This window comes from Echinops telfairi, unplaced genomic scaffold (assembly GCF_000313985.2).
Source record: "Echinops telfairi isolate 266 unplaced genomic scaffold, ASM31398v2 ScPeMD7_1;HRSCAF=3_0, whole genome shotgun sequence".
Lineage (NCBI taxonomy): Eukaryota > Metazoa > Chordata > Mammalia > Afrosoricida > Tenrecidae > Echinops > Echinops telfairi.
Window position 1 is genome coordinate 62,948,202 of NW_022103896.1, and position 12,605 is coordinate 62,960,806.

General features: G+C 40.7%; 1 protein-coding gene across 1 annotated transcript in view; it reads right to left on the minus strand.

Moving 5' to 3' along the window:
• The window catches only part of ZFHX4 (zinc finger homeobox 4), a 214,008-nt gene that overhangs the window by 187,481 nt on the left and 13,922 nt on the right, over window positions 1-12,605 (minus strand). The window contains exon 2 of the mRNA XM_004697739.2: window positions 773-3,423. Coding sequence (XP_004697796.1) covers window positions 773-3,377 — 2,605 coding nt within the window. The 5' untranslated portion in view covers window positions 3,378-3,423. The remainder of the gene's footprint in view (window positions 1-772; window positions 3,424-12,605) is intronic.

The following is a 12,605-nucleotide window of genomic DNA, read 5'->3' on the forward strand; positions in this document are numbered from 1 at the left end:
AATAGGATTGAATCAGGATCAATTACAATCATCCCTTTCAACTTCTAAATTCCCTCATCAGATAGCTTTAATTACTCCTACTGGGCATGATGTCATTCTGAAATTTGTATTTTCGAGGACAAGAAAGTTGATCAATACCACACCAAAACCATCGTGTGCTTGCAACTTAAGAGCCTAGGTAAACTTACATAAGCACTCATTGTTATTTCATAATTTGTCTTACAGCTTGGTGAGCTTGGGCTAACACTGTACACGTGTCTGCAATCCAGTGTCGAAGACCTGGCACCAGGTAAAGCATTACCTTTCGTTTACCGATGTGCAATCACAGGCATGAAAACATTTGCATTAAAACATACATGTATATGTTTATTTGCACGGGCATTTATGTAGATTTATATACGGCAGATCATTTCAAAGCATCTCCAGTTTGATATTTGAAGGAACCATAACCCAGATAGAAATGACATGCCTCAGAAGGTAGGTATGGCTGGCCGCTGCAGACAATGAACGCCAACTAGCATTTGTTAATCAAAGGACTGAGGACAAAGTTTGCTGACTACTCTTCTGCTGCCATAGACCCCCTAACTCCCACTTCTGTGAAGCCCATTTAGTTTGAAGTGGACACACAAATGCTTGGATTATCCAGCTGAAAGAGAAAGTCCTTTCTAGTAACCTGCCCTCCATCTGTCGGTACTTGGCACTTGGGTGTACCACACCAAAGCCAAACGTGATTGGGAACTAACAGCAGCCCAGAAAAGCAGTAAATACTAACCAAGTCCTGGCGCCAAAGCGGACGCCGAGGCAGGATCCAGCTGGAAGGGATTGATCATCAGCTGCGGGTCCCCCGGGGTTTCCAGCTTCATGCCGGTCAGGCCTATGTTCTGGGCTAGGTAGTACTGGTAGAGCTCGGCCTCTGCGGGGGCGAGGCCCAGGTGCAGGTTATGCTGGATTTGCTTCATGTTCTGCTGCAAGAGCATCATGTTGTGCATGTGCTTTTCGCTGGTCATGTGGATCCGGAGGTTCCTTGCGACGTTGGTTTCGTAATCGCAGACCTCGCAGCGCCAGGTGGGCTTCTGTTTGGGTTTGGACGGAGAGGGGGTCCCACAGCTGCTGAGGCTGGGGGTGGGGGCCGGGGCCGAGTGGCCAAACACCTGCTCCCCGTTGCCATTTTGGAGATTCTGAACGTTGTTCAGGTGCTTGTCGGACTGCATATGGATACTGAGGTTGCCTTTGGTAGTGGTAGAGTAGTTACAAACCTCACAACGGAAGGGTTTATAGCCACACGTGTAGCTCTCACCCCGGGCAAGCCTGGGGTGAGGCTGGCCAGTCTTACAATAAACACAAGAGCCACCTGGCTCCGGGTGTTTCTCCTTCATATGGGCCTCCAGGGTCTGCTGATACTTGTAGTGCCAGTTGCATTTGGGGCATTTGAGGGTTTTGCACGAGTTCCTCGAATGCATCATAGTCATGTGACCTCCAAGAGACCTCGAAGACCCCAAAACTGTGTCGCACTTTGGACACTCGATGCCACTGCCCGGTGAGCCATCTCCCGCAGGCCCGGGCGTGCCAGGGGTGCCGGGGGTGAAGCCATGCTGGTGAGGAGTGGCTGAGCTGTCTTCGTCGCCCCGGGCTGTTTCAGTTGGGTGAGCAGTGGTGGCGCTGTCCTTACTGGTAATTGCATCCGCCAAGTCCTTGCCGCCGCCGCTGAGGCTGTAGTTATTAGCAAGAGTGCCGCTGGCCCTGGCGGCGGCCGCCTGCTGCTGCTGCTTCTCCGTGTCCTCGGAAACAGTGGCCGAGGAAGAGGAGGTACCCTTTTCAATAAATTTTAGCACACTGGATGATAAAGGAGAAATGCTTTGGTTTAAGAGAGGGAAATCTTTGTTACCAATACTATCGGTGAGGTCACCTAATACTTCCTCGTCGTCAAGTTCATTGGAGTATGCGTCTTCTTCGTCCTCATCTCCCGGGGGTTCCGGAGGTTCCCTTTTGACAGGGCCATCCCCGTCGGGGTGTAAAACGTTGCTCTCTTTTGGCCTTTCACAGTTGTTCTCGGGGTCTTTGCTCTCTGACATCTTGCTAGACTCAGACGATGAGTGGCTGAGGGAGACAGAGGTAATTGGGGTGTTCACTACTAAACTAGACAGCCCCCCCAGATTCACTTCAGCCTTTGGCATTGGGGTGACCCCTAACGGCTGCTCGGCGGAGCTCGCAGGGCCCGCACCTCCTTTCAAGAAGGCAAAGCCAGCCGGCAAGGAGTCCCCATTTTCAACACGAAAAGCGCTCCATAACCCGCGGAAGGTTGGGTCGGGTCCTATGAGGTTGGTCGTAGAAAAATGGGGATACACAGAAGTGGATTTTTTTGGTTCCAGAAAGCTTATAAGAGGTTCTTTGTCTTTGCCGATCCCCTGTATTATGGCGGATACGCACTTATTACTGAGGAGCTTCTGCTCCTGGTCGTTGAGGGTCATCCGATGATCATGCACAGCATGGGTTACAAATGACCTGATATAGCCGAACGACAACTTGCACAAGAAACACATTAAAACGGGTTTCCTTTTACCATCGCTAACGCAACCATCGAATTTGGACAAGTCCACATTGTTGGGGACGTCTTTGGACACACAGGAGTTTTTGGCTGAGCCGTCACTGGTGAGATAGTCTTTCTCTCGCTTGTGTCGGAGATCATAGACACGGAAACTGTGCAACACAGGACCAACTCCTGCTAATGCTGAGGTATTTGGGAAAGCCTGATCGGCTGTAAATGGTTTCCCGAGGGATGAAGCGATATGAAAAGTGTTGATGATCTGTGGGTAGAACGACATGGGTGCGGAAGCAGACTGATCGCTCCTCTCTCCAGCAGACGCCAAGGAGTCCAAGAACATTGCTGTCGAAAAGAGTTTGCTGTTTGCCCCAGTCTGTGCATTCTGCCCACTTTCTTTGGAGTCCTCAATTATATACGCTGAGCCATCCGGCTGGTAAACGATCTCCCCTGTTAAGTTTTCCACGTCACTGTCCTCTAACTCGCTGGTTTCACTCTCGTTGTCGTCCTTCAAGACCGGAAGGCGGGCGTTCGGGCAGTGGTGTTCCATGTACTTCTGTAAACTGGGGAAAGAAGTGGCGCATTCGTTGCAGGGTATCTCCTTGGCTGAGGTAACCTGAGTGGCAGCCGCATTCTCCACGACACCGAAACCCAGCAAGACTTCACTTTCGCGCTCATCCGTTTTCAGGTTGTCATCTGTGGAGCTGTTTTCCCTGTCAGGCTCCGTCCCTGCAACTTTCTCTGGCACCTCATTATCAAGTTGTGGCGTTCCACATCGCTTTGATGTGCTCTGCCCATTTTCCTGCCTTGAGATAGGAGGGGAGTCACAGGTTTCCATGGCAATTGCTACATGGGGATCTCATTTCATCCAGCCTGTCAGGGACCTGGATAAAAAATAAGGTGAGAGAAGCCATTTTTATTAAATAATGACACAGCTCACTAATAGCCCATCACTAATTTACAGTTGCTGTAAACTTGACTATCTAAAAAGGTGACGGATAAAACTTAAAGCCCGCACACCTATCGATCACAGACAGACTTTGTATACATGTAGCAAAATAATGCAGATAGCGATCACATCACCAGCATGCCTAGACATCCCCAGTGTTTCCGAACTCGCTATGGGGAGTCCATCAGAAATCTAAAATTCATATCAGGAATTTGGATTTTTCTCCCGTTCCTATTTCTGAAAAGGGCATGGAATATATATACACACAAAGGCTTCAAAATCCACTTTACCTTACTAGAGGCATAAATGGTTTTCCTAAACTAAGGCAAAATAAGAGAACACCATACACGATGTGGTTTTTCTTTTTGTTTGTTTATTTGTGTTCATTTGTTTGTGGGGTTTTTTTTTTACTTTTCATTTTCATCAGGAGTAACTAGAAAGGGGATAGGTATGGTAGGGAGGCCAGCAAGCAAAGAAACCTTAAAATTAGAAATATGACTGTCAGAGGCAACACAGACCAAACTCTTCTCCGGTTTTCATTTTGCCAGTAAATCCGCTTACTACAAATCTTCCTTGTGCAAAAGCTCTCAGCAGGTATCTGGCTGGCCCTGATTAAGCACCAATCACCATTCTCCCCCACACTTCAGTCACCTCAATGGGCAACAGAACAGAAATTAATATTTACTGCAACCAGTCCTATCATCCTAGGGGACAATCACATTCACTCAGGTGTTTTTTTTTCCCCCCACTGCAATACGTAATGAACACCATTTCAAACACCATTTTGATGTTATCAATCCTGGTGAGCTGCCCATCTCTCAACTACTGCCTCATCAACATCTCCCCTGGTTTAACAAATCATACACAAGCACTACCCATGAAAAACCTTCAATCTTTTTTTCCCCCAGGTTTTTTTTTTCCCCCCGGCAGGCATCTTAAACCATAAACTACCTTTGTTGAGCACAAGATGCCCTCCATAAAAACCATATCTGTTTCTGGCAGCAGAGTAAAGTACCAGGGGGAAGTTGGGCATGCATTGCTAAAAAGTGTGCCCACTGGTGTGTGTGTGTGTGTGTGTGTGTGTGTGTGTGCACACTCGTGCTGCACCTGTACATAAGCTACTGTAATAGCAGCTTGATTACAGTTTAAGCTTTCCTGAGTCCCTGAAGATCTCTCCGTTTGCAGAATGATGACACTGTACACAACAGTTGAGTGGGCTGAAACGTCAGGGTGTATTTTCAGCCTATGATAGAGGCTCTGCCTTGATTTTATGAAACCAGTAAGCAGCAACGTTCTTTCAAACCTTAAAATTGAAGGGACATCGAGCTTCGAAGCAAATAATACTGGGCTCATGATTCACAAGGATAATGTAAATTTCCAGAGCAAATCGGGAGTGGGTCCCAATCCCCACCAAATATAAGTTTAAGATATCAACACATCCACATATTCTGACAAATTCCGAAATTAGAAAAGTTGGCATGGCTATATTGTACTGTACGTTCAGGTGAAGAAGACAGAAATTGCAAGATAACAGCCTGGATCGTACTCTGCTGCAAAGTCTTCACACAGGCAGAGAGCATCAATGAAAACAAAACTCTGAGGTCACCAATTTCGCTGTGCATTTCAGAAGGCAGCACTGAAGGTCACTGGCAGAGTAAGTAGGAAGACTAGCTACTTAATACTCTCCTTACTATAATCAAATCTAATCTTGTCAGCCAAGCCAGAGAGGAAGTGACCAGTTTAGAATACATCAAAAGATCTACATAGATGGAAAATTAAATCAAAATTCATTTTGCTATATGAGATGGTTAAAATGACATGCTAATTGCTCACAAATCAAACACCACCAGGCTTAGTGCTAATTATTCTCATAGCATCCACATGGCTTTTAGAACTCTCTAAAATAATCTGATAACCATGAGCTTGAAAACCTAATAATTTTGTAATTAGGCCCACAAACATTAATATTTACCTTTGCATTTGCCAATCCTACACAAACATCCAGCATCTCCTAAAGGCAGTCAGAATGCCTACAGTATAATCCCTTACTGGACTTGAGGAAAAGAAGAAGGCAGGAGGGACTTGGGATTTGGTACGAGAGCAAGTTTGTAAGCAATACTGGATGAGTGAGTCTACATTAAAATGTGAAGTTCCAGAACCTAGGCTGAGTCTCCCTCCAACAAATGTCAGATCGCTTATAAGGCATGACGAGCATATCTGATGTGGGAGAAGGTTCACCTTAATTGTAATGAGTGGGGAAAAAAATTCCCAAACACTTTACAGCTTTCAAAAGAAGTTTCTGAGCTTATTACTAGTATTATTATTTGAACCTTGTTTTAACTATATCCCTGCAACAGTTTCAGCCCATAAAAGCCCTTGTTGGAATTATCACCCCCACACCGAGGGCACTTTAAATGAATTGTGTGTAATGTACAATTAATAAGGTGAGCCAGATGCCAAATGAACTGTGCAACATATCATCTCGATATCCCTCTATAAAAAGATCATGTCTTTATTTTCCTGAACAGAACACAAGTCACTTCTCAAAAAGAACAGGTCACTATTGCTATGTAGAATATAAATATAAGTAAGAATCTATCCCAGGTCAAGCTATGGTTTGTTACAATACTCATGTAACATTGTATGCAAAAGTATCTGTCAATGTCATATATAAGCTACAAGCTTATCATAAAGAAGGCAAATACTTACTGAGATCTTTTCTACAGTGCATTTCTTTCCCAAACCAACAGTAACAAAACTTTGTGACTTGATCTAGCTGGTAATTCATTACCGGATTTTCTATTTTTTTATACTTTAGCTCTTGACTATAGCCATGACTGTGTTTCTCAGTATATTTCAATGGGGTCACTTGAGTTTGTTCTTAAAAAGTTGTTTAGATCGGTATGTACAGCGACACTAAATATGTTGTTGCTAAGTGACTCCACTGTCATCAATGTCAGACAAGATCTTTTACCAAGTGACCCAGTTAGGCAAACTTAAAGTTTTATAAGCCCCAGTAAAAAGACCACACAGACTACCATTTAACGTAAACCACGGAATTCATTCCAAAACGACTGCATGGCAAGTGAACTAACGATAAAAGTCACTTCACCATTTAAGCTGATTTCTAGTCTCTTCTTACTGATATTCTATGTTTTGAGAAATTACCAAAAGTCCTCCAGAAAAATATCAGAGACAAAATCTAATTTAATTTTAGTGCAATATTCAGAGCAATACATACCTGCTGGTCTACTTAGAACACGTGTACAGATTTTTGGTTTTTCTCAGTAATTCGCAAGATTACTGACTTTGATCACGTAAATCCCTTTTTTCGGAAATAATGGACACTATGCAGAAAATAACTTTTATTACTCTCTCTGCTTTGCTTCTTCCATCCTGTAGTCACAGCTGCCTAAACGCTGCTCTGCTAAATGACCAAACCCACCTCCAAGGAGTCTGGCTAATGAAAGGGGGTGCCTTTTGAACAATAGAAGAATTCCTTTGCATTCAGAAAGCAGAATTCCCATTAGGACCCAAAATCAGAGAGGCCAGTTTTACCTCTGTTTTTAAATTGAGATTGTCCCAGCCCTCCTCTACGTTCCAGTGAGACCGCATTTGAGAAATGATTTAAAAAGAACGTGATCTGATCCAGAGAACAGAATAATGGGAAAGGAACGCTAGGTTAGCCACTCGGCTAAGTGCTGGGAAAGGAGCTGTGTGCTCCTTAGCCCATTGTTTTCATTCTCGTCTGCTCTTTTGCCACCTCTTACCACTTTGAGTCTTTATTTACTTCCTTTTAAATGGGCTAAGAGTTGTTCACCAGTGAGAGAATTTGGTAAGAAGTTACAAATCCTAAATAAATAAATGAATGAATGAATGAATGAATGAATGAATGAATAAGTAGAAATCCTTGAATTATATCAAGTTTCCGAAAGGTCATCCCTGTCTCTGCTGTGGCCTTCTCCCCATTCCAAATCCTCTATCAATATGTCATAGTGAGTTAGGCAAAGACAAAAGGGAAGCTCAGTGTGAAAACGGCACATATATCTAATCCTGACAAAGCAATGAATAGACCTTCACAAGTATAATTATACTTGTTTATTTGTTGCCAGTACAGAGGACTGATGAAAAAAATCCATCAAAGTGGTATTATGCAGACACCAAGAGCTTCTTTTCTTTGGTTGCTAAAGCCACATTGAGGCTTAAATTCTTATTGTTAAATTCAGAAGAAAGAAGGAGGGAAAAAAAGATTTTGGCTGGACTTTTTTTTTTTTTTTACATCAGTTGCTGACAGGTCTTTTGTGGACAGTGGTGCATTAGCTCACCCAGCTACCTCATCTCTACCCATGCTCATAATTACAAACTACTGTACAGAAGCCTTTTACAGGGTGTGGTGTGCTGACCAAAGGACGAGGTAGTGAAATTGCCCTTTCTCACAGCCTCTCTTTTGATATATCAAAACACAGGTAAAGTACCTGTGTGGAAGCACCAGTTATGTCAGACTACAGCTTTGATCTCATTCTTTTAATTTGGGGTTAGTGGTTTTCTTTACGTCAGCTTTCTCTGCAATTTTCTTATTTTAGTAGAGGTCTAAGTATTTCATTGTAAAAGTTGCATAATCTCTTTCCTGTTGCTATATTTTTAAAATCCTACCAAGGAGGAGAGCAAATATAAGAATGCCAAAGGATTGGAAATATGAAGTAGCGGGTTTCAAAACCAACTAATAACATGCCCTTATGTTCCAATAGACACTGAATAACATAACTTGACAAAATCACATTTTATTCATTTATATATATATTTTTTAAGAGTAGAGGGGCCGGGGAAGGGGGCAAGTTAGCTTTTTTTCCCTCCTTCCCTTGCAGGATAGACATATATCAAAGCAAAAGCAATCTGCATAGTTAATGTTTGTGAACTTTACAATTTAAAACAGAAAAGCTGTAATTTTTCTTCGCTGGCAATCTGGAAACACTCTGGAGTTAATTACAGCTGATTCGGAGTGAACCACACAAACAAAGACCAGTCTATGTCCAGACAATTATACTGCATTAACCAGCTTAGAGCTTCCTGCTGATGTTTCAGGGCTCTTCTGTTACACCCTTCTACCTTCCCAGCACGAGAGAAAATGCTTCTGCAAGAAGGAATTAATGAAGAGAACTGCAAAGGAATGTGTGACGACCTCTCCTGACACGGCAAAAACTTTCCACCCATGTCACGACAAAGGGGAGAGGGTAATTAAGTTTGAATAGAGGGATGTAACCAAATATTTAAGCATTTTCAACCATCAATTTTTTAAAGGGAGAAAGTTACAAAGACAAGCATGAATGTGTTCGTCAACTAAGTCATTTTGTCCTTATTTTCTCCTGATGAAAATGGAAATGAACCATTCCATTCAGATTGCTTCTCTTCTCTCTGAATGTGTCCCTCGTGATTGATGCTTAGACCTCTTCTACTACTCTCATTCTTTCTCTAGGTCTTTCTCCTCCCACAACCCAGATCTCCACCACAACTCCCCCTTCCCCCCATTTTCTCACCTCTCTAAACCTCCATGAACTTTAGACGACAATGACATATGACGAAATATATGTGCTGGAGAACTAAAGAGAAAAGGTGCACTTGACCAATAAGTCCAATAGTTCTTAATTTCATTACAGTTGTAGAAATAAGAATTTTACTGTTTTCTTCACAACTTTAATCAAACTCCAGCTACTTTCCTTAGAGAAGAATCAATAGGCTCTCCTTAACCAAATTACATGATTACATGACCTATTTTGTTTGCTTGCTTGAGGAAAATTTCAGAACTGGTGCACAAAATCACCAAATGGACCCATTACTCTAGCTATCTTCTATAAACCAACTTGGGTACTTCTAACAAATTTATTTGATTTCTACTTCTCTTATTCATTCTAATTGAAAATGAATAGTTTGCATTAGTGGGAGAGAAGAAGATGAGATGTAATTATGCTCAGTGCCTCTTTCTGATTCTTTCTTTGATACTGTTTTGCCCCTCTTCCTGCTGACATTGGGGCTTTGTAATGATTGCTTCATTAAAGGGTAAGGATGTCCTAATCAGCTAAAGTATTACTAGAAAGCTGCTGTTTGCCAATACTGTGAGAAAATACAGAATTTTGTTTTTGCTTTATTTTTATACGATAAAAGAACATCTGAATGCCTGTGACCCAGCCTTCCTGAAGCATTAATCATCTTCCTTTTGTCTCGTCTATGCAAAGTCAATTAGGGCTAAATGATGACTGTATGCACATCTTCATTTTTCTTTGCTAAATAAATATCAGTCTATACAAATCCATCAGGCGTTATGTCAATAGAGGTCCCTACACATACTCACTGAAGATGCTGTAAAATCTCAGAAGCATCTCAAAAGTGGACAGACTTGTTGATGTCCTTTTTATTCTTCTTCCTTCAAGTTTCTGTCATACATTTAAAGGTTCAAATAATGCTGCTAAATATCAAAATTTAAAATAGAACCCTTTAGCTTTCCTCAGAGAGTTGAAACCACTGTACCTATCCATTTTGGAGACCTATAAGTCATATTTATCCAAATTTTCATGTTTACATTCCCAGTTTCTCAAGTGTAGTTGACTAATCTATCTGTAGTTGACTAACACTGAACAAAAACTAGAGAATTTAGCTTATAATGCTTTTAATTCACATAGGAACATTTAAAAAGAAATCTTTTTTTCTTAAGTGGTATATAACAATCCCACCAAGGTGGTGTGGTGGTTACTTGTTGAGCTTCTAGCTGCAAAGTCAGCAGTTTGAGAACACCAGCTGTTCCAAAGGAGAAAGATGAGGCTTTCCAATACCATAAGGAGATACAGTCTTGGACTTCCCCGGGGCCAGTTCTACCCTGTCCTATCGGGTCTCTATGGGTCCAAATCTACTCGATGGCTGTAAATATGGGACTAGAGAATATTTGCTTTCAAAAAGAGATTGACCAGGCCAGTCGAGCATACACATGTATTTTTTTCTTTCTATGCTTAACCATCAATAAAATTTACTATCCAACTATGGAAAAACTGAATTTTAAAAGAAAAAATAATTTTTTAATTATTTGTATTTACTCTTCCCCCAATTTTATTTTATAACCAATATAACAATAAATGTCACAGTATAAGTATACACACACACACACACATATATATATAATTTATTTGCTTCAGGATATATATATATATATATATACATATATTTAATTCTTTGCAGGCTCAAGCTATGATAATTATCTTCATAAAACTGATCACAAGCCAGGTACTGCAGTGAACATTCTTATTCCCTGAGCAACAATTTTGATGACTTCAAGGGATTACAAAGCAGTTTAATGAAGAAAGTTACGTGAATAATTTTTAAAATCACTACAAAGCACCTCTTACTATGAAATTCTCTTAAAATTGGCCAAATATGTGTCCCTTTAAAAATCTCATGTAAATATTCTGTTATTTTATGTTAAAAACCACATGAGCACTAACATAATAGAGAACATACGTGGAATGCCAAATTTCTTCTGGATGAAATATTGGCAAATTTAGGTTTGATCCCTAGGATTAGTTATTTTATTTCCATTCTAAAGAGACATTTGTTGTTGTTTTTTTAGTTTCCTTTTTTATTTTGTTTCGGGTTTTTGTTATTGTTGATGGTGGTTTGTTGTTGTTGTTGTTGTTGTTGTTTGTTTGGTTTGGGCCTGAAAGCTAATATGCTGTCCCTAGTGAATTGAGCAATTGAGTAATTAGCTTTTGTGTTTTAAATGTATGAACTTTAATTAGATTTCATTATAAACAAACAAATGTCAACCATAATTATAAGCTCCTCGGTTTACCCACATATTATCCCTTTTCAAACAAACTTGATGTCAGACAAATTAAAATCAAGCAGCCAGCAATTCTGAGTTGAATTTTATATGATCTGCTAGTAACCTGATTACTTTAACTTCAATATCATTACAGGAAAAGTATTTCAGGAAAAATAACTGCAAGAATTCCAACAGGAAACAAGCTTAATTATATTGATTCAAAAGATGCATGTTCAGTGGATCCATGTTGAAGGAATAATGCTATCTCAAATCTACAGTTTCTATTAAAATGAAATTGTCCAGCATGAAAGAGGCAATATAAGATTAGGGTCTGCAAAACTAGAGATGCTAAACTAAATAATTATCTGGGTCCAATTATCTTATACTTTAAGTAGCAAAATATCAGTGTGAAGCAACTTCAAGGCATGAAGGTTTGCAGGTTTATTTACTGACTGGTGTATCTATTAGGACCGAGAACAAGTGGAGCTGTCAGGACATAATGAAGGTAAATGATTAGTTAGCACCAAGCCTGAACTCTTCTTCAATGCAATAAGAGTTAATTAAAGTTTACCACCAAACATCAACCAAAGCAGGATGTTGATCAGGTTTCAGCATTAAGTGCAAACAGACAATAGTTGGCAGCAATTAGTGCAGCTATCAAATGACATGCAATGATAATTATACATTTAAAACAGCTAAAGAGCTGAGGGAAAAAAACTAATCAGCCTCTTTGACGACAAATACTCAAAGGGCAGGAAACAGGTATCAGATTATTTCACGTTAGCACTGTAAATCAATAGAATGAAACAAGAAAGGGCTGTGTGGGTACATTATCTGAAAGAAACCTGTTCACTGGGCCCAAAATGAAATAAATCTGTTGGTTTGGGGTCTATCAAAGATAAGAACTTCTGTAGCTAAAGAAAATAAGTTACTTTTCAATTAGGGTTTCAGAATGAAGTCTGAATAAAGAAAGTTTAGCTTCTTGGTTTCGGTGAACTCAATAATGCCACAAGGATTTCCCTCTGGTTATTGTTCTATACGTTTACTTCCACTCTACTATCCTGCCCAAAGTATTTTAGTCCTGAACATTGCCTGCATGCACATAAATATTATCTCCCTGAAAGTTTCTACAGGGTTGAGATTGAAATTCTCTCTTTAAAAAAACATTAATTGGGAATTAATTCATATAGCATATCATTCATTCCATAGGTCAGTCACGTCAAGCAGAATTGTACAACTGCTACCGTAATCAGTTTCCAAATATTCTTTTTCTTCCTCGCCTCCTTGACATCTTCGCCCTCTTACCACCC